This window comes from Piliocolobus tephrosceles, chromosome 13 (assembly GCF_002776525.5).
Source record: "Piliocolobus tephrosceles isolate RC106 chromosome 13, ASM277652v3, whole genome shotgun sequence".
NCBI lineage: Eukaryota > Metazoa > Chordata > Mammalia > Primates > Cercopithecidae > Piliocolobus > Piliocolobus tephrosceles.
The window spans coordinates 101419080-101439492 of NC_045446.1; the positions used below are offsets into that span (position 1 = coordinate 101419080).

Sequence of the window (20413 nt, forward strand, 5' to 3'; positions counted from 1 at the left end):
AACTTGCCCAACATGACACAGCAGTGAAGAATAGAGCCTCGGTTCAAAATCAGGCTTGTCTGACTCTAGAATTTATTTCTACTACATTTTTAAATCTTCTTAAGTAGAAAGAAATCTGGAAATGTATTTTACTTACATGTTTTATTAAAGATGTGGAAAATGTTTGAAGTCATCTGTTTGATATCTGTTACTGTCATCATATTTTATAATCTAGTAGCTTCTATGTGGGGATTATAAATAATTTTAGAAAAGTTTGACTATATTTGCTTTTAATTATTGCCAGAAACTTGAACATATAGTCTTGAAAGTCAATTGTAAATAACCTTGAAAACTTTCAACTATGTAACTAAAAATTCTCAGAAGACCATGGTTTGTTTGCTTCGGTAGTTGCACATAGCTTGAAGAACTGATTCAGAATCTAACAGATGCGAACAGCCTAATGTAGGGAAATTGCTGAAAGCACAATTAAATTGCCAGAGTATACCACAAGCAACAATTTCCTTAATTTTTGTCGAACACACAATTTGAAATGATTATGTGCTTACAAAAACAAACAGAGAAAAGCAAAGTGTTTTACAATCTGTAGTTTTATATTCATAAATATGTCTCAAGGTTAAACGTTTAATATTATAAATAGTATTATAACCTAATATTTAAAATTGGGGTAACCCATGTTATCCTAATTAATACAGAATCAGATACCTAATCCCTAATCCATTTTCTACTAGTGTTCACATGTCAGGTGGTACATATATCAGTGTGCTAAAAACAGTTCAGATTATTTCATCTAATGGGCCTTTCTTTTTTAGTAATATTCCAAGAGTGTTTGGAAAGAACCAGCACAAGCTGAGCTGTCAATCTTGAAGTCTTGATCTACCTATAAGAAGGGTTTTTTGGCCTGGTATAGTGGCTCACGCCTGTAATCCCAACACTTTGGGAGGCTGAGGCGGGCGGATCATAAGGTCAGGAGTTGGAGACCAACCTGGCCAACATGGTGAAACCCTGTCTCTACTAAAAATACAAAAATTAGCTGGATATGGTGGCAGGCCCCTGTTATCCCAGCTAATCAGGAGGCTGAGGCAGGAGAATCTGGGAGGCAGAGGTTGCAGTGAGCCGAGATCGCACCATTGCACTCCAGCCTGGGTGACAGGGTGAGACTCCATCTCAAAAAAAAAAGAAGGATTTTTTTTCATAGTATCATTTTTGTACTGATTAGAAAAAAGAATTGTTAGAGGAAAAGATGAGTGTAGATTTAGATTTGAGGATTGAAAATAATAGCTCTTCAGAATATTTTGAAGAGAGCAGATGAGCCAGTTTTGATTACCTTATTAGAGCTTCATCGTTCATAGTGGTCATATTCCTGAAAACACTGTTTCTCTTCAAATTTAGTAACTAGAATTGTGAAGTCTGCAGATTTGTGGGTTAGGAACCTCTTACCAGGATTTAATTGAGATTTTTATCTTTTTTTTTTTTTTTTTTTTTCCTTTTTGTGGAGAACGGGGTCTCGCTGTATTACCCAGGCAGGTCTCGAACTCCTGGGCTCAAGCTATCCTCCCGCCTCTGCCTCCCTGAGAGCTGGGATTACAGGCGTGAGCCACCGCGCCCGGCTTAATTGAGATTTTTAAAGAAAAAAAAAGATTCTTTAAGCGTAAAATATTAAATTGGCATCAACCTTTCTACTTTACTCCAAAATTATAAATTAAATCCTTTTAACATAACATTAAATATTTAATTTCATAAATTATTAATCTTTTGTGCTATTATTCAGCTCCATCTTTGAGGAATGCTAGTAATTTCTGACTGAAGAACATGAGGCTTAAAGATAGTCATGCAGAGATTCTCACACCCCTGAGACTCGAGGGAACTCAGCTTTCTGGGTTTCCTCCACTTCTTTAATAAGATGCTGGGAAGGCTGCCTCTTATCCTTGGGGGAAGAGAAGGGATACCACTAAGCAGCGACGATGATGATGATAGCAACTATCATTTATTGAGCATTTATTATGTGTCAGGCACTATGCTATGAAATGTACTTAATCTATAAGTGCAGACTGAAAGCATTGATTAATTATACTATATAGAACTTTAATCTGTATAACTTGAAATCTGCTTGTTGGGGCATCAGCCTTCAGGGTGGATAGAAGATGACTCTTGAATTTTTGAGGTTGACTGACTGTAAGATGATAGTTATAGTGACTTAGAAGGAGGTAATGAAGTTTATAAAAAGAAAGATGAGCTCTGTCTTGATAACATTGCAGTGGCAGAAAGAAAATCTGTATAAATATATAATTAGGTAACTGTTGAAATGTAAAATATCATTGGCAAATTTGGAGATTATTCTTATAAAAATTCTAAGGAATGAATGAAATCTCCCAGGGCAGAGTTTCTTAACCTGGTATTAAACCTAAGATTTTATAGACCTCCTTGAAATTATATACTAAATTGGGGACCAGACACGGTGGCTCACGCCTGTAATCCCAGCACTTTGGGAGGCCGAGGAGGGCGGATGATGAGGTCAGGAGATTGAGACCATCCTGGCTAACATGGTGAAACCCCGTCTCCACTAAAAACACAAAAAATTAGCAGGGCGTGGCAGCAGGTGCTTGTAGTCCCAGCTACTCGGGAGGCTGAGGCAGGAGAATGGCGTGAACCTGGGAGGCAGAGCTTGCAGTGAGCCGAGATCGCACCACTGCACCCCAGCCTGGGTGACAGAGCAAGACTCTGTCTCAAAAAAAAAAAAAGAAAGAAAAGAAAAGAAATTATATACTAAATTGTATATGTGCATGTGTGTGTATGTATCATTTTTATTAGACTTTCAGTAGGGTCTGTGAGCAGAAGGCCCGAGGCCAGAGTGTTAAGATATCTCTTGACCTGAGTGATGAAAGGCACCCTGAGACAGGCACTAAATGAGAAGAATGTGAAAAAGAACCAACATCATTCAGCTATGAATAAAGCAGATCAAGGTTAGCCACATGAAGGTGATAGTTTATATTTTTTAGAAATAACATTTCATTGTGTTGCCTAGGCTGGTCTCAGACTCCTTTGTAGTTATTTATTATGGTGCTTGAATCATGAAAGAAAGAGAAAAGAAAGCTGGGAAATAAACACATACATCTTAATGGTCATCATTGGAAGTAGCTAGCGTGCCAGCTCCTTACTTTGAAAATTGGTACTTAAAGAGGAAGAATTAAGCATTCATTCTTCCAACCTATTGAAGTTGTTTTTCAGAATAATAACTCTAATTGACAAGAAAAAAAATACTTCTCTACAGAAGAATTTCACCTAATAAATGTGGGAGGAATCAATTTAAAAATCACAATTTTGCAACCCCTAATGAAATCATTGATTCATATAACAGCCACTAATGAATACTAAAACTGTTAATGCTGTGGTTCTCAAAGTCTGGCCTCTGTTCCTGCATCTTAAACATCACTTGGATACTTCTTTAAAAAATACGAAATCTCAGGCTCTTTCCAAAACCAGCTATGTCAGAAACCCTAAGGGTAAGTCCCAGTAAGCTGTGTGTTAACAAGCCCTCTGAGGGTTCTGACAATCACTGGAGTTTGAGAACCATGATATTAGGAGAAAGATTGATAAGAATCTTTATTTGAAGGATCAGGCTCTCACTCACAGTACTTACCAATCTTAGCACTCCTAAAAGAAGAACCAGATGTTATATTCCTCCTAGTAGATGCACCTGTGATGTATTCTTGCCACTACCAAAAGATATTAAGCCTGAATCTGTTCAGTCCTTTATAGAAACTATAGGAGACGGAATAATAAGTTAAACAGTGATGTGAAGAAGCAGAGGACAAATCCAGAATGTAGGATGACCAACCCATTTTCTTCAAATCAGTGGCATAGGAAAAAGGGAGGGTGAGAGAAAGAGCCCAGTTGCAGTGTAAAAGGGCTCCAGAAACAAAATAAACAAATATAAAATGTTCATCTTGGTTTGTATCCTGATTCAAACAAGCCCACTATGGAGATTTGAATTCAGACTGGGTAGTAGAAGATAATAAGGAATTGTTAATTATGTTAGGTTTGATAATGATATTGCACTTATGTAAGAAAATGTCATTTTTTAAGAGATACATAGAAAAGTATTTAGGGTGAAACAAATTGATGTCAAAATTTGCTTTATGTTACATGAGGAAAAAACGGATAAATGAAGCAAGTATGACAAAATGTTGATAACTCAAATTTGGTTGATTTATTATACTATTTAATATAATTTTATATATGTACAAAACTTTCATAATAGAAAATTTTAAAAGATATCTGTAACATAATGTATTTATTAGAACATTTCCACCTATGCTAACCTTCATCACAGTGTATTGTAATTGCCTGTTTACCTTGCCTGTGCTAGTATTTCTCAAACTATCAAACTGTCAGTATTGAGTTTAAATTAGCCAGTCCGTTGCAGACCATGATTTTTGTAAAATGGCAATAAAAAATAATGACCAGAAAAGCAAAACTGGAGGGGTTATACAAAATATTACCTTAAAAGTTTTCGTTGTTAAAGTTAACAAACATAAAATTACATTTCACTTAACAATCAGAACCAACATAAACATAGGGAACAAGAATTTTCTAAAAACTGTATTATATTCATCAAAAATACACACATTAGCAGACATGAGAGTAATGTGGCTGTAACATCTGTCACCCCATTGATCGTCAGCATTGATTCAGCTGATCTGGCTGGCTAGACCGGTGTTCCCCTTCCTCCCTCACCCCTCCACGTGCGTCCCTCACAAAGCTTCAGGCTTGGTCGAAGAGGACAAGCATCCCCAATAGAGGAGGACCGGTCTTTGGTCAAGGGTATGTTAGTAGCTGCACTGCCCTGCCAGAACCTCCAAATAAGCTCTCAAGAATACACACATAAACAATTAGTATAGACAGTTGCTATTAAATTCATAAGTTTGTTCTATAATCATAAGGTTTTTATTTTTTATTTTTATTATTTTTTTATTTTTTTGAGACAGAGTCTTGATCTGTTGCCCAGGCTGGAATGTAGTGGCTCAATCTCAGCTCACTGCAACCTCCTGGATTCAAGTGATTCTCCTGCCTCAGCCTCCCGAGTAGCTGGGATTATAATTGCCTGCCACCATGCCTGACTAATTTTTGTGTATTTAGTAGAGACAGAGTTTTGCCATGTTGGCCAGGCTGGTTTCGAACTCCTGACCTCAGGTGATCTGCCCACTTTGGCCTCCCAAAGTCCTGGGATTACAGGTGTGAGCCACCGTACCAGGCCATAAATTAGGTTTTTAATGTAAAACATGAGTGTGCTTTTTGTATGTTAACTTCAAGACCGTGTGCATTAACTTGAGCTTGGATTATGTTCCTCGAAGGGGGTGATATATGCCTAAACAAATTTTATTTGCAGCCACAGGTTTCTGGCTTACTTACTTCTATTAGTGATTTCTGAGCACATGTTACAGTTTTCAGGGATACCTACACTGCAGAGATGATAAAGCATGGGGAAGATAATAGATACCCTGGAATGCCTGCCGAGATTTTTACCTGAAGAGTGAAAGTGCCACTTCTCTAAATAGTTTGTCTCTGGAATTTAGATCATTTTTCTCACACTGTGTATTATACATTTACTGATATGTGATGATTCTGGCTTTACATGGTAACTTTAGGTTCAGATATACCATGCCTTTGTTTTTCAGACACTGCCCTTCCTGATACCACGTTTCAAAGTTTTTCTTTCCCCTTGCCTGTGGTTCTCCCAGTTTGGACTGATAGCTTCAAAAAACAATAACTATAGATTCCATTGTGCTTCCGGGGACTCATATTGTAATCAGTAGTTTGGGGTGTCTTTCTATATATGTAAACTTGCACTTGTTCACATTAAATCTGTCAGATTTCTCTGTGTTGCCAAAATCTCAAAAATCTTTCCCACTAACCTCCACTGACTCAGCATTTTCATCAGGAAAAAAAAAAAAGTTGTCTATCTGTACAAGTCAATCATTTGTCCATGAAAAAATGGTCTCATTTAGAGGTACAGCTTAAAAAGCATTTTGTGTGGAATCTTAGGAAAGATATTATTAACTACTCAAAAGTTATTTCTTACAGAAAGCATATTGCATTCCCTTTCCATAGGTTATATTTGCCCAAAGGTCCATATTTATAAGGGACTTCCCAGCTCATCCAGTGTAGAAGTGAGCCTCTGGTTTGCTCTTATGCAGAGAAGGCACATTGTCTACTTGCCAGTTCTTAAACATAATCTGTCTCTGTTGGCAGTTTGGACATTTTGACTAAAAATTATGCATACTTGTTCTTAAGTGATCTCCTTTAGAATTATGGATAGCTACTATGCAGGTTCTGCAAAGGCAAGGGGAAGATGTAATGAGCTGACCATCTCAGTTTCTGATGCTAACCCATAAAAAAGAATAGATAAAATGTCCACTTAAATTTAAAGCCTGTAATTAGAATATGGCTAATCAGCTAAGTACTCAGAATTATACATAGGATGCTTTGTGCTTAGTGCTAAGCATTGCAGAGTACAAAAGAGACTAATACGGTTCCTGTCTTCAGGAGGCTTAAATGACATTGTCTTTAATACTTCAAAACACTATGTGTTAAAGCAGTAGTCCCCAACCTTTTAAATGACACCAGGGACCAAATAAGTGGAGGACAATTTTTCCACAGACCCAGGATGGGGAGGATGATTTGGGGATGAAACTGTTCTACCTCAGATCATCAGGCATTAGATTCTCAAAAGGAGGGCGCAACCTAGATCCCTCACATGTGCAGTTCACAATAGGGTTCGCATTCCTATGGCAGGGGGCCGGGTTCCTAACGGGCCATGGACCAGTGCTGGTCCATGACCCAGGGGTTAAGGACCCCTCTTTTAAAGTTAGGGCTGTGTGTGCACACATGTGTGTGTACCTTGGGATATTTATTATACATATGCGGATAATTACATACAGTGTGAGGCAGTGTATGATAAATGACAGGGTGTTGAGAGAACAGGTTATTTCTGTTTGAAGTGATAAGGGACTATTTAAGGGCAAGGTGTCATTTAGAGTTTCGAAAGGATGGTTAGGGTCTAGTGTGATGGCTCACACCTATAATCCCAGCACTTTGGGAGGCCAAGGCAGGAGGATTGCTTGAGTCCAGGAGTTTGAGACCAGCCTGAACAACAGAGTGAGACCCCATCTCTACAAAAATAAAACATTAATAATTAGCCAGATGTGCATGCATCTGTAGTCCCAGCTACTCGGGAGGCTGAGGTAGAAGGATTGATTGAGCCCAGGAGGTTGAGGTTGAGGTGAGCTATAATTGCACACCATACTCCACCCTGGGCAATAACAGAATGAGACCCTGTCTAAAAAATAAAAAATAAAAGGATGGTTAGGATTTCAACAGGAGTCTAGTAAAGATGCTTAATATAATAAAAAATTAAGTCAAATATTACAGCCCCAGATTGACTGTTCAGTCACCAGTTGTACAAATTCAGCCAGATTACTTAATCCCTCTGATTGTCAGCTTTCTCATCTATAAAATGGAAATTGAGTAATAGTTATCATAGAAGGTTTTAGAAAGATGAAATGAGACACTGATATGAACATGCTTGGTAAAGTATAAAGTATTGTGTAAATGTTAGTAAATTTTATAGCAAGTAGGCCAGGCATGGTGGCTCACATCTGTAATCTCAGCACTTTGGGAGGCCAAGGTGGGCAGATCACCCGAAGTCAGGAGTTCAAAACCAGCCTGGGCAACATGGTGAAACCCCGTCTCTACTACAAATATAAAAATTAGCCAGGCATGGTGGCATGGACCTGTAGTCCCAGGTACTCGGGAGACTGAGGCATGAGAATTGCGTCAACCTGGGGAACAGAGGTTGCAGTGAGCCAAGATTGCACCACTGCACTCCAGCCTAGGTGACAGACAAGACTCTGTCTCGAAAAACTAAAGAAAAAAATATATAGTAAATATTGAGAACGACATGAACCAAAGGCAGGGAATTTAAAAACCTGTAAACTAGTAAACACTAGAGCAGAAAATATGTACAGGTGACTGGGAATACTGAGTCACTAATAAAGTTCCCTAGTTAGGAAAATTATGTTAAATTTAAAAGTCTTTCAGGATTTGTGTTGATCAAAAGATAATTTCAGAGGACTTTCAGATCTTTGGGTGAAATGTTAATGAGTGGTAATGTTTAGTTTTATTGAATTGATGTACATAGTTACATAGAATTAATTTTCAGGTAAGCTGCTTTAATGAAGATTATAACATTGCATAAAGATAGTGTATCTTGCAAAATGTATTTGTCTTATAGTTTAGAGAATATGGTTGTCATGACAGTGTTTGGTTTAGAGCACAAGTCTGCATGTTCTTGGGTATATGAGAATTCCTTCCAACAGCACTGGGCATGAATTATTTAAGCCACTTCCAGGTATCACCATATCTCATGTTACAGGTGGTTTGTATAATAATTGCATGAAAACAGTGTTTCAGAAAAGATGTCTTCTGTGTGACGAGATGTCAGATACTTCATTTATTTCCTCTGTTTTACGTAACTTTTATTTTTTTAAAGTGTGAAATAATAAGCTTTTCAACAAATAGAGTACCTAGACCTTAAAAAAATCATGTTGAATTGTACTGTGAATCTGTGAATATTAAGCTGCTTGCTGCTGACTGGTCTTGGGCTGTAACTATTTGTTTGGACTCCAGTGAAATATGATTAGAAATACTTCTCCGGGCCAGGCACCGTGGCTTACACCTGTAGTCCCAGCACTTTGGGAGGCCGAAGCAGGAGGATCATGAGGTCGGGAGTTCGAGACCAGCCTGGCCAACATGGTGAAACCCCATCTATACTAAAAATACAAAAATTACCTGGGCGTGGTGGCAGGTGCCTGTAATCCCACCTACTCGGGAGGCTGAGGCAGAAGAATCGTTTGAACCTGGGAGGAGGAGGTTGCAGTGAGCTCAGATTGCGCCACTGCACTCCAGCCTGGGAAACAGAGTAAGACTCCATCTCAAAAAAAAAAGAAAAAGAAATACTTCTTCAAAGACAAGAAACTTGGAAAACACCATATTACTTTATCATTAAATATTGTTTTTTTTAAAAAAAAAAAAAAACTTTTTTGTTTGTTTGTTTGTTTTTTGAGACAGAGTCTCGTTCTTTCACCCAGTCTGGAGTGCAGTATCGTGATCTCAGCTCACTGCAAGCTCCGCCTCCTGGTTCATGCCATTCTCCTGCCTCAGCCTCCTATGTAGCTGGGACTACAGGCACCTGCCACCACGCCCGGCTAATTTTTTGTATTTTTAGTAGAGTAGGTTTCACTGTGTTAGCCAGGATGGTCTTGATCTCCTGACCTTGTGATCTGCCCGCCTCGGCCACCCAAAGTGCTGGGATTACAGGCGTGAGCCACTGCACCTGGCCAAAAAAAAAAAAAAAAAAAGTTTTGAGAAAAAAAATTTCCTGACTACTAATAGTGGAGTTATTTTATTTTGGTGACTAATTCTTAATCCTCTTTTCATTTACAGACTATCTTGCTAATCATGGCCGGTTAAATGAGTCTGAAGCCAGGCGAAAATTCTGGCAAATCCTATCTGCTGTTGATTATTGTCATGGTCGGAAGATTGTGCACCGTGACCTCAAAGCTGAAAATCTCCTGCTGGATAACAACATGAATATCAAAATAGCAGGTAACTGGGACACAACTGGCTCTAACATGATCCAGTGTGAGCCACTGCACTCAGTGTGTGGAAACAGACCTGCAGGCGCAGATTCAGCAGCATTTCTACCTGATGACATCAAGCTTTTTCAAAGTCCATTTTATTCATTTCCTTAGTTCTGTGTGTAATTAAAAGTAAGGGAATGGGCCGGGCGCGGTGGCTCAAGCCTGTAATCCCAGCACTTTGGGAGGCCGAGACGGGTGGATCACGAGGTCAGGAGATCGAGACCATCCTGGCTAACACAGCGAAACCCCGTCTCTACTAAAAAATACAAAAAACTAGCCGGGCGAGGTGGCGGGCGCCTGTAGTCCCAGCTACTCAGGAGGCTGAGGCAGGAGAATGGCGTAAACCCGGGAGGCGAAGCTTGCAGTGAGCTGAGGTCCGGCCACTGCACTCCAGCCTGGGCAAGAGAGCGAGACTCCGTCTCAAAAAAAAAAAAAAAAAAAAAAGTAAGGGAATGAGTTCATTATTAATATACACAGGTCAGAGCTACATCTGGCGTCTGATGTGTTCAGATTCCATTGGCGGGGGGGCTCTACTGGAAGAGGCACATTTGTCTGAATGTCAGAGTGATTAGAGAGAGGACAGGGATGGAGGAGCAATGCTGGTTGCTGGTACTCTGGCCTGCTCTCTAATTATGACTGATGGCTACAGCCAGAAGCAGAGAAAAGGCAAAGGAAGTGGTGGAAGTAGAATGAGAAATACTTGAGACAGAAAAACACCTTGCCTTGCTCTGATACAACAGGGGTTTGATTTATAACATGAAATCTAAGTTGGGTAGAGATTAGTTTGCCTGTTTTTCTCTTTGCCTTTTCACAATTGTCAAATGTTTTCTTTTACATTCTCAGTTTCTATATTTACATAGTCAAAACTCTCATTCACTCAATAAATATGTATCAGGTACTGTGCTATGTTAAGTACAATATGATATGGTGAAATCATTTCACAACATATCCATATATCAAAAGAACATGTTGTACACCTTGAATATATACAATTTTTGTCAATTACACTTTAATAAAACTGAAAAAATACAGTATGATAGTTGCAATTTTAAAAGTATATACAAACTGCTGTAGGAGTATAGGTGAGGGAACAGCAGGCTACCTGTAGAGTCAAGGAAGCTTCACAGAGAAGGAATTATTTGAACTTAGACTTGAGAGAGAAGTTAGAGAAGCTTGTCAGGAAGATAAACAGAAGCAGAATGTTGCAGGCAGGCAGACAGAGATTGGAATGGTGGGGAACTGTAAATTCAAAATTGGTAACATGTAAAATCTGTAGGCATGCGGGATTGATACAGGGGGAGCAGATAGGTAAAGACCAGAATATGAAACATCTTGAATGCCATGTCAAAAATTTCAGAGTTTATTCCGTAGGTAATGGGGAATCTAGCCTACTGAAAATTATAGGGCATGGATGGGGTAAAGTGGAATTGGGATAACATGATTAGATTTGCATGTCAGAAATATGTCTCTGGCAGCAGAGCTAAGATAGGTGGGAGATGGCCGGGCGTGGTGGCTCACGCCTGTAATCCCAGCAGTTTGGGAGGCCGCAGCGGGTGGATCACAAGGGAGATCAAGACCATCCTGGCTAGTACAGTGAAACCCCATCTTTACTAAAAATACAAAAAAATTAGCCAAGTATGGTGGTGGGTGCCTGTAGTCCCAGCTACGCAGGAGGCTGAGGCAGGAGAATAGCATGAACCCAGGAGCCAGAGTTTGCAGTGAGCCGAAATCGCGCCACTGCACTCCAGCCTGGGCGACAGAGTGAGACTCCGTCTCAAAAAAAAAAAAAAAAAAAAAAAAAGATAGCTAAGAGATGTGGATGAGGTGGAAGACAGGAAGACTAATAAGGAATCTAGTGCAATAGTCCATTCAAGAACACATGAGTCTGAACTACAGCAGCAGCAGTAGAGGTTGAAGGTATGTAAGGGAGATTTTGTTTGACTTGGGTTTTGAAGAAGAGAAAGCACGGGTTAAAAGCTTAGCAAAGTGCACATGGTGGTGTTTTGTCCTAAGATTGTTAAAGAAGAGCAGGGAAACATCCAGATGACAGGGGCTGACCAAGAAATTATTAATTGACCTGTTAGGTTGGATACTCATTGAACTCAGTAAGTTTAGGGACAAAGTAGCTTCCTCGGTTTGCTGTATTATGATATAAAATATAAGGTAAAATCCTCATGTTTGTACATCGAACTGATTTGTTTCTGTGCCGTTTCCCATTAGTTTTTGTCTTAGGCAATTAGGGGAAGGCAAATAATTTTTACTCATTTTAAATGTCAATATTGCATATGTTACAGGATATGTAATGGATTTTCCATTCTGTAGTCTGTGATTTTTTTCTGATGGGATTACCTGAATAAGACAAAGTGTTTTTAAGTTAATTTGTTATATTCATTTGTGTGTGTGTATGTGTGTGTGTGTGTGTGTGTGTGTATAAAGATTTGTATCGATTTGTCATTTTTGTTGTGAAAATATGATGCACAAAATTAGAATGCTTTCATAGTTTATGTGTGTTCACTTCCATTTGTTTTTTCCCCTTCCTCTGCTTTTGGACTTTCCATTTGGTGTCATTTATTTCACTCTTGTTTGCCAACCTTCTGTAATGAACTTCACTGGGATATTTTGGTTAATGCTCCTTGAAAGCACCGGCTGCCTTAAAATTGTCTTTTTCAGAGAAAGTCTTTCTTTTTTTTTTTTTTTTTTTTTTTTTTTAAGTCTTTTGCTCTGTAGAAAGAAGGGGGAAACTCCTGCTTCACCTTTACATTCCCTTATTATCAAAACAAAATATTTGCCAAAACAATAGCTCAAAGGAGTTCTAGGAGTTTTTTGTTTTGTTTTGTTTTTCCAGGGGAACCTTTTTTTTTTTTTACTTTAAGTTCTGGGATGCAGGTGCTGAACATGCAGATTTGTTACATAGGTATACATGTGCCATGGTGATTTGCTGCACCTATCAACCTGTCATCTAGGTTTTAAGCCCTGCATGTATTAAGTATTTATCCTAAGGCTCTCCCTCCCCTCCCTCCCCGCCTCTCCTCAACCCCCAACAGGCCTCTGTGTGTGATGTTCCCCTCCCTGTGTACATGCGTTCTCATTGTTCAGCTCTCACTTATGAATGAGAACGTGTGGTGTTTGGTTTTCTGTTCCATTAGTTTGCTGAGGATGATGGTTTCCAGCTTCATCCATGTCCCTGAAAAGACATGAACTCATTCTTTTTTATGGCTGCATAGTATTCCATGGTGTATATGTGCCACATTTGCTTTATCCAGTCTATCATTGACAGGCATTTGGGTTGGTTCTAAGTCTTTGCTATTGTAAATAGTACTGCAAGAAACATAAGTGTGCATGTGTTCTAAGAGTTTTTTTAGGCAGAAAAAGGTTATAGGTATGTAAATCATGTGCTGTAAGAATTACAAGGTGCTGTCATAACATCTCAAAAGAAAATGTCACAGTAAGACACCAAAGAAACTTGCAAACAAAAAACACAGAATATTGCTTTGACGTTATAACCAAGTTTTGCCTGGCTATAGTATGTCTATTATAATTCTGGCATAAAATATAGGTGGGTCAAATCAGTGCTTCTGCTGTCATTGTGTGATATCTTAGGTTTTTGTTTTGTCTTTTTGGTTTTTATTTTCATTTTTTAGTATCTAATCTTCAAGTCCTTCCAATTTTATGGAAGTCAGGTAAAAATTCAGATTGGTGAAGTTGTTCTCTCTGGTGAAGACAGTGTGATGACTCACATTTAATTGAGCCCTCACTGTTTTCAGGTATTCAGCTAGATTCTTACTTCATCTTCACAGCAACCTTGGGAGCCACTTAGCTATTGCCAGTTACCAGATGAGAAAGCTGAGATGCAAAGAGATTAAACAATTGGCCAAGGTGACACAGATAATAAGTAGTAGACCTGGAATTCAAACCTAGGTCTCTCTGACCACAGTATCTGTCCTTCTCCCACTACACAATGTTGTCATTTCCAAGCATTCTGTCACTGCTTCCTGAAGGGGTACTCAGTAATTGAATTTTGGGGTCCATCTTTCTATGATTGTATATTTAGTGTCCCTGCTTCCATTCCTTACAAGCAGACACACATACACACATGTATGCAGTATATCCAAGCACTCAAATTTTCTTGCCGACACTTAATTCTCTGTCGTCTCCACTGTCCTCAAAAATTTTAGTAAATGTTTATTAAGCTTCTGTTCTGTTCTTGGACTAAGTCCTGGAGGTTCATACATTTCAAGACAAAAACAGCAGCAGTGACAAAAAGCTTAACTCTGCTCTTACCTCAAGGAGTTAATCAAATAAGAACCAGACCTTTAAGTTAATATAACACAAAAAGATCATTGTTTTCAGGGCCATGAGGCTAGGAGAAAGACTAACTCTGTCTGGAAGAATCAGGAAAATTATTAGCTAACACTTGATTAACAAGAAGGTATTTGTGGTGGGATTGGGATGGGGGAGACAGAGAAAGAGGGAGAGGCATGAGCGGTGGCTCATGCCTGTAATCCTAGCACTTTGGGAGGCCAAGGTGGGCAGATCGCTGGAGCTCAGGAGTTCAAGACCAGCCTGGGCAACATGATGAAACCCCGTCTCTACTAAAATACAAAAAATTAGCCGGGCGTGGCAGCATGCGCCTGTAGTCCCAGCTACTCAGGAGGCTGAGGCTGGAGAATTGCTTGAACCTGGGAGGCTGAATTGCAGTGAGCTGAGATCCCACCACTGCACTGCACTCCAGCCTAGGCAACAGAGCGAGAGTCAGTCTCAAAAAAAAAAGAGAGAAGAAGAGAGAGAGATAGAGATTGAGGCTGGGGTAGCTTCCTCAAGCAGGTGGATCCGCACATGCAAAGGCTGAGAGGCCAGAGCAAATTGGAGTGGTAGGGAAACTGCAGGTGTTAGCCAGTGAGAATGATAGGAAAAGAGCCAGGAGAGGTAGGCATGGGCCAGATCATTCCACATGCCATAAAGTGTTTAGATGGATTCCAGTGTCTTTAAATAATTTCTCCAGGATATTTATTTTTATCTGTAGATTTTATAACTTCTTGATGGCCCTGATTTTCTTTAAGAATCATCTTCTTGTCTCTGAGGACTCTTAAATCGTAATGGAATCTAACACATGGGAAAAATAGGGCTCCATGGGAAGAAATTACAAGAACCTTTACAAAGTTATTCCCTCAAATTATACTTTTTTCTGTTTTTTGTTTTTGTTTTTGTTTTTTTTTTTTTTTGGCTTATGAAAACCTCTTTAATTGCAAAATAAGCTGAATAAATGAACTGTTTTAGCCATCCTTTATATTGAAATTGAGGAGAAGCACAAGCCAAAACTAGGTTTAAATTAAAATATTTTTGTGTTTATAAAACAAAATGGAATAGAAGTATCAAACATAGTTCATTTTAATAAATAACAGAAACATGGCTTTGAGATCAGTTTCCAGGTTATGTTCTCCCCGTGAGTAGAAACTTGAGACAGGCCAGGCACGGTGGCTCACTCCTGTAATCCCAGAACTTTGGGAGGCCAAGGTAGATGGATCACGAGGTCAGGAGTTGGAGACCATCCTGGCCAACATGGGGAAACCCCATCTCTACTAAAACTACAAAAATTAGCTGGGCATGGTGGCATATGCCTGTAATCCCAGCTACTCGGGAGGCTGAGGCAGGAGAATTGCTTGAACCAGGGAGTCAGAGGTTTCAGCGTACCGAGGTCGCACCACTGCACTCCAGCCTGGTGACAGAGCAAGACTCCGTCTCAAACAAAAAAATAAAACAAAACTTGAGACACTAATGAGCCATGGATTCACCCACACCAGTGTGTACTCATTACTTCAACCATGAGACCTCCAACTTTTGTAAAAAGTGAGTGTGAGGACATTCACAGTAAGAGGCTGAATGCAAAGCAATATTGGCTTTCAGTAGTTTTAGTAATTGCAGTATTATTTCCACCTAGCTATTTGGCTCTGGCTATTTAGGCATTAAGTTGAGAATAAATAGATGAAGAATATTTAGTTTTATTCTCTAACTTTCCCAATCTAAAATGTTTATAATAAATACTTAAACAAGGATAAAAATCTATGAATTAATCACACGTTAAACAGGGCTTCATGGAGAGTACTGAGTTGAGTAACAGTGCTGCTGCAGATTCTGACTGTGCCACTTAGTACCTATGACCTTGGGCTGATTATTTACACTCTCTAGGCCTGGGTTTCCATATCTATTAAATACAAATCTGGTTTTCAGGAACAGATTATAGAGATTGGTGATAATATTGGAGACAGGGAGGCGATGTAGGGTAATAGGTCAGAGTATGGGCTGTAAAGTGAGGATACCTGGGTTTGAATCCCGCCTCTGCCACTTACTAGCTTTGTGACCTTGACCACGTTTCCTGACTTCTCCTCAGTTTCCTTATCTGTAAAGGGAGAATGATGAAAGTTCATATCTCATAGTGATTATTACTTGAGTTAAAGTTTGTAGGGTACTTAGAACGGTACCCGGCACATAGTGCTAGTTAACTGTTTGTTAAATAAATTGTTAGATAAAGCTCCTGGCACCATGTAAACACTCAATACAAGGTAGCTACTATTTGTATTCAATATATAATTGATTCCATGTGAAAACAAAGCCTTAAAATTTTAATAGCCATTATAACCCTCTCAGCATGTTTTTTTAATTAACTAAGGCTTTAAAGCCTTATTAATACAAACCTTTTAGGACCAAGGAAAGTTTTTCACGTATTCTCAATTGTCTCTGGTTGATGCAACTTAATTTTTTGCTGAGAGAGACCTTAAATGTAATTAGTATTGTGTAATTAGCCTGATTAATCTGACCTGTGCATCACGAATCACTTGTCTTTAGCCCAAGAGGAATGCTTCCTTTCTGATTTGAGGCACTGGCTCATCATTGCTTCTAACAACCTTCCTACTTACTAGATGACCTTGAGTCAAGGTTTCTGTATATATGATTTCAGATTTGTCCCCTAGAACTGAAAAAGGGTAGGAGAGGCAAAGATAGGAAAAATATATTTTTTTAAATTTTAAGTATTTTATTTTTATTGGAAAAATATTTATTGCAAGTCTTCCATTTGTTCTCCTCCTGTCACTAGCCTTATGTAAAAAGTAAAAAGAGCTTTACATCAAAAAGCACAATGAAACTTTGTATCCTTAAGTCCTACTTAGCATTCCATAGTAAGCTGGGAATATGGAAGATGGCTCAAAGGGTTCAGTTTGGTTTGATTTTTTTTTCCCTCTTCATTTCCCTTCCCCTTACTTCATTTAAGCTAAGGAAGATTATTTGCTTCTTAGCTCATTGAACTCTCTGACTGGACAAATAGATGTCTTACATTGGTCAGCAGGATCACATTTCATCTCAACTGTGATGATTGTTCCCTTCCCTCCTGTCAGATGGGAGAGTGACTGATGTTTGGAAATGAACTGTGCAACTGACCTTTTCTTGCTGGTGGGCAACAAAGTATGCATTGACGTCAGTGTTGGCTGATCCACATTCAGTTTGTGCAATGGGTCAGCTTCATCTCTATCACTCTCCACCTTTCATTTGTCAGCTTTCATTTCCTCATAATTGTCTTCTTCACTCCTATTATAATTACAAAGGATGTGTAACTCTTCATCAAGCCTGGCTAGCTGAATTCTACTGGTAATTTTAGAAACAAGGATAAATTTAACCCTAAAGCCATCTGCTGCTCTGTAGGAGGATTTTTTAAATTATAAATTAGACATTATAACACACTGCTGGAGATTCAAAATTGCCTCAGTGGTGTTGATTCCTAGAAATCATTTACTTTTCCTTAGCCTGAAGATTGGTTTTCAATGTTTTGTTTGTTTTTTTCCTTTTTTAAAAACAAATGACTTAGTTTAACCTAACAATTTTCTTACGTCTCCTATTTAAATAAAAATCCTAAAAGTATTTAGCAAGTGTAATCTTTTGCAACAGTAAACATTGACAAACTGTTTAACTCTTCTGTATATTTTTCACCGCCTCTGTTTCATTCTGTTTTCTGGCTAGTCAAAGAGTGGCCTGGAGACCAGCAGCATGAGCATCACTTCAGAGCTTGTTACAAATGCAGAATCTGAGGCCCATCCCTAAATGTACTGAGTCAGAGTCTGCACTTTAGCAATTTCCCCAGGTGATTTATATGCATGTTAGTATTTGATTTATTTCATTACTTCATTCCAACAAACAGAATTCTCCATTTTGTACTTGGTTCCCATTAGACAATAATCATCAGAATCAGCTTATTTACTCTATGCAAGACCCTCTTCCTAAAACATCATGCCTTTGCTAATGATAATTTTGGGCACTGATAATTTATATAATTTATACAGTTTAGTGATGATATAGTAATACTGGTTTTTTTAGGACGATATAGGTCAGTCAGTCAACTTTCAAAATATAGAGCAGAAAGCAATAATAGCAGCTCTAGGGCTATGTTCGGATATATCCTTGGTCTGCTGTTGCTGGTTAAGTAAGAGATAGAGGACTCAGCTTTTGAGGCCTAGTTGATTTTCATGAGAGTCAGTACTGATCTGTAATTAAAGACTCTACCCTGGGCCGGGTGCGGTGGCTCAAGCCTGTAATCCCAGCACTTTGGGAGGCTGAGATGGGCGGATCACGAGGTCAGGAGATCGAGACCATCCTGGCTAACACGGTGAAACCCCATCTCTACTAAAAAATACAAAAAACTAGCCGGGCGAGGTGGCGGGCACCTGTAGTCCCAGCTACTCTGGAGGCTGAGGCAGGAGAATGGCGTAAACCCGGGAGGCAGAGCTTGCAGTGAGCTGAGATCCGGCCACTACACTCCAGCCTGGGCAACAGAGCGAGACTCCGTCTCAAAACAAAAACAAACAAACAAACAAAAAGACTCTACCCCGAATCCTCTTCTAGAAATGTTTCAGACCATATAGAACCCAGGTGAGAGAATATGAATACAAATTGGAGAAGACTAAGGAGTCAGGAGGCTAAATGCAATGTGGAATTCGTGAACTGAAAAGGAACACGTGACTAAACTCATGAAATGTTAAGTCTGTAGTTTAATTAATAGTAGTGAATCAATGTTTTGATAATTGAAGCTTAGTTTTGGTGATTATACTGTAGGTATGTAAAATGTTAACATTAGAGGAAGCTGGGTGAAGGGTATGGGGAATTCTGAATTTACTGTTGCAACTCTTCTGTAAATCTAGAAGTATTTCAAAATTAAGAGTTTAAAAAAGTCAAAATGAAGCCACATGGCGTGGCATAAATGTTTTGTTTATAATAGCAAGCAGAATGTCTGAGGAACATAGCCATAGTTTTAGGTATTAACTTGCATATCAGAATTACAGAAGATATTAAACTAGAAAGATGTTTGCTTTCTAGCAGAGCTAGGCTAGATCTGAGTCTGGTAGAGAGAGAGACGAATGCCCAAGTGATTGTTTTCATGATGCTTTCCAAAAGTCAGATGATAATGTGGAGTCTTATTATTTTGTGTTGTTGCAAGACTTCTGTGTTTGCACAGTGGTTAACATGTGTATGGAATGCTGATGTTTAATGAAGGAATGAATGAAATTGGTTAGTATGATGAAACATGAATATAGTCCATTTCATTTGAATAAATGGCAATAAGAAATAAATCCTGCATTTTCATATTTCATCCCCCCCTACTCACCCCCCACTTCACAATGCACCTTATGCATTTAGGCAGAAAGCTGCAGACTGGGTGAAGCAAGTTATCCAGATTCCTGTGAAGAAATTAAAAGGCTCTTTTTTTTTTATTATTATTATACTTTAAGTTCTAGGGTACATGTGCATAACATGCAGGTTTGTTACATATGTATATATGTGCCATGTTGGTGTGCTGCACCCATCAACTCGTCAGCACCCATCAATTCATCATTTATATCAGGTATAACTCCCCAATGCAATCCCTCCCCCCTCCCCCCTCCCCATGATAGGCCCCATTGTGTGATGTTCCCCTTCCCAAGTCCAAGTGAGCTCATTGTTCAGTTCCCACCTATGAGTGAGAACATGCGGTGTTTGGTTTTCTCTTCTTGTGATAGTTTGCTAAGAATGATGGTTTCCAGCTGCATCCATGTCCCTACAAAGGACGCAAACTCATCGTTTTTTATGGCTGCATAGTATTCCATGGTGTATATGTGCCACATTTTCTTAATCCAGTCTGTCACTGATGGACATTTGGGTTGATTCCAAGTCTTTGCTATTGTGAATAGTAAGGCTCTTATTTTTAAGTGCCTTTTGCTGCCACTTCTTAACCCTGACAATTATTAACTTCTTCAAAAATAACCATTTTTGACGTGCCAGTGAAAGACATGAAGGTAGTAGTTAACAATGAAGCCTCGAAGTAGTTAAACTTGGTTTCTATTCCACTGGTGCAGCTTAGTAGCTAGCTGTATAACCTCTGGCAAAATACTTAACTTTATATCCTCACTTTCTCCTAAAATAAGGATACTTCATAGAACTAAGAAGTTATCTTCAGAGAGCTTAAGTCAGCTCCTGTCACATAGTAGATCACTTTTAAAAGAGGTAGGAACAACATATTCATATAGCAAACCTTTATCAAACAGCTCTTGTCTGCAGATGATATGCTGGGAGTACAGACTATTGTCCCCCATTCTCTGCTCCCGAGGAACTTAGTCTGATGGGATAGACAGATAAGTAAAATAATAAATAATAATAGCAACGATAGCTTCTGTTTATTGGCTACCTACTGTGTTTCA

General features: G+C 39.0%; 1 protein-coding gene across 2 annotated transcripts in view; it reads left to right on the forward strand.

Annotated features, from left to right (window-relative positions):
* Positions 1 to 20413, forward strand: part of SIK2 (salt inducible kinase 2) — a 127293-nt gene that overhangs the window by 77258 nt on the left and 29622 nt on the right. For both annotated transcript variants that reach the window (XM_023208208.3, XM_023208207.3), the window contains one exon: positions 9502 to 9663. In XM_023208208.3, coding sequence (XP_023063976.1) covers positions 9502 to 9663 — 162 coding nt within the window. The remainder of the gene's footprint in view (positions 1 to 9501; positions 9664 to 20413) is intronic.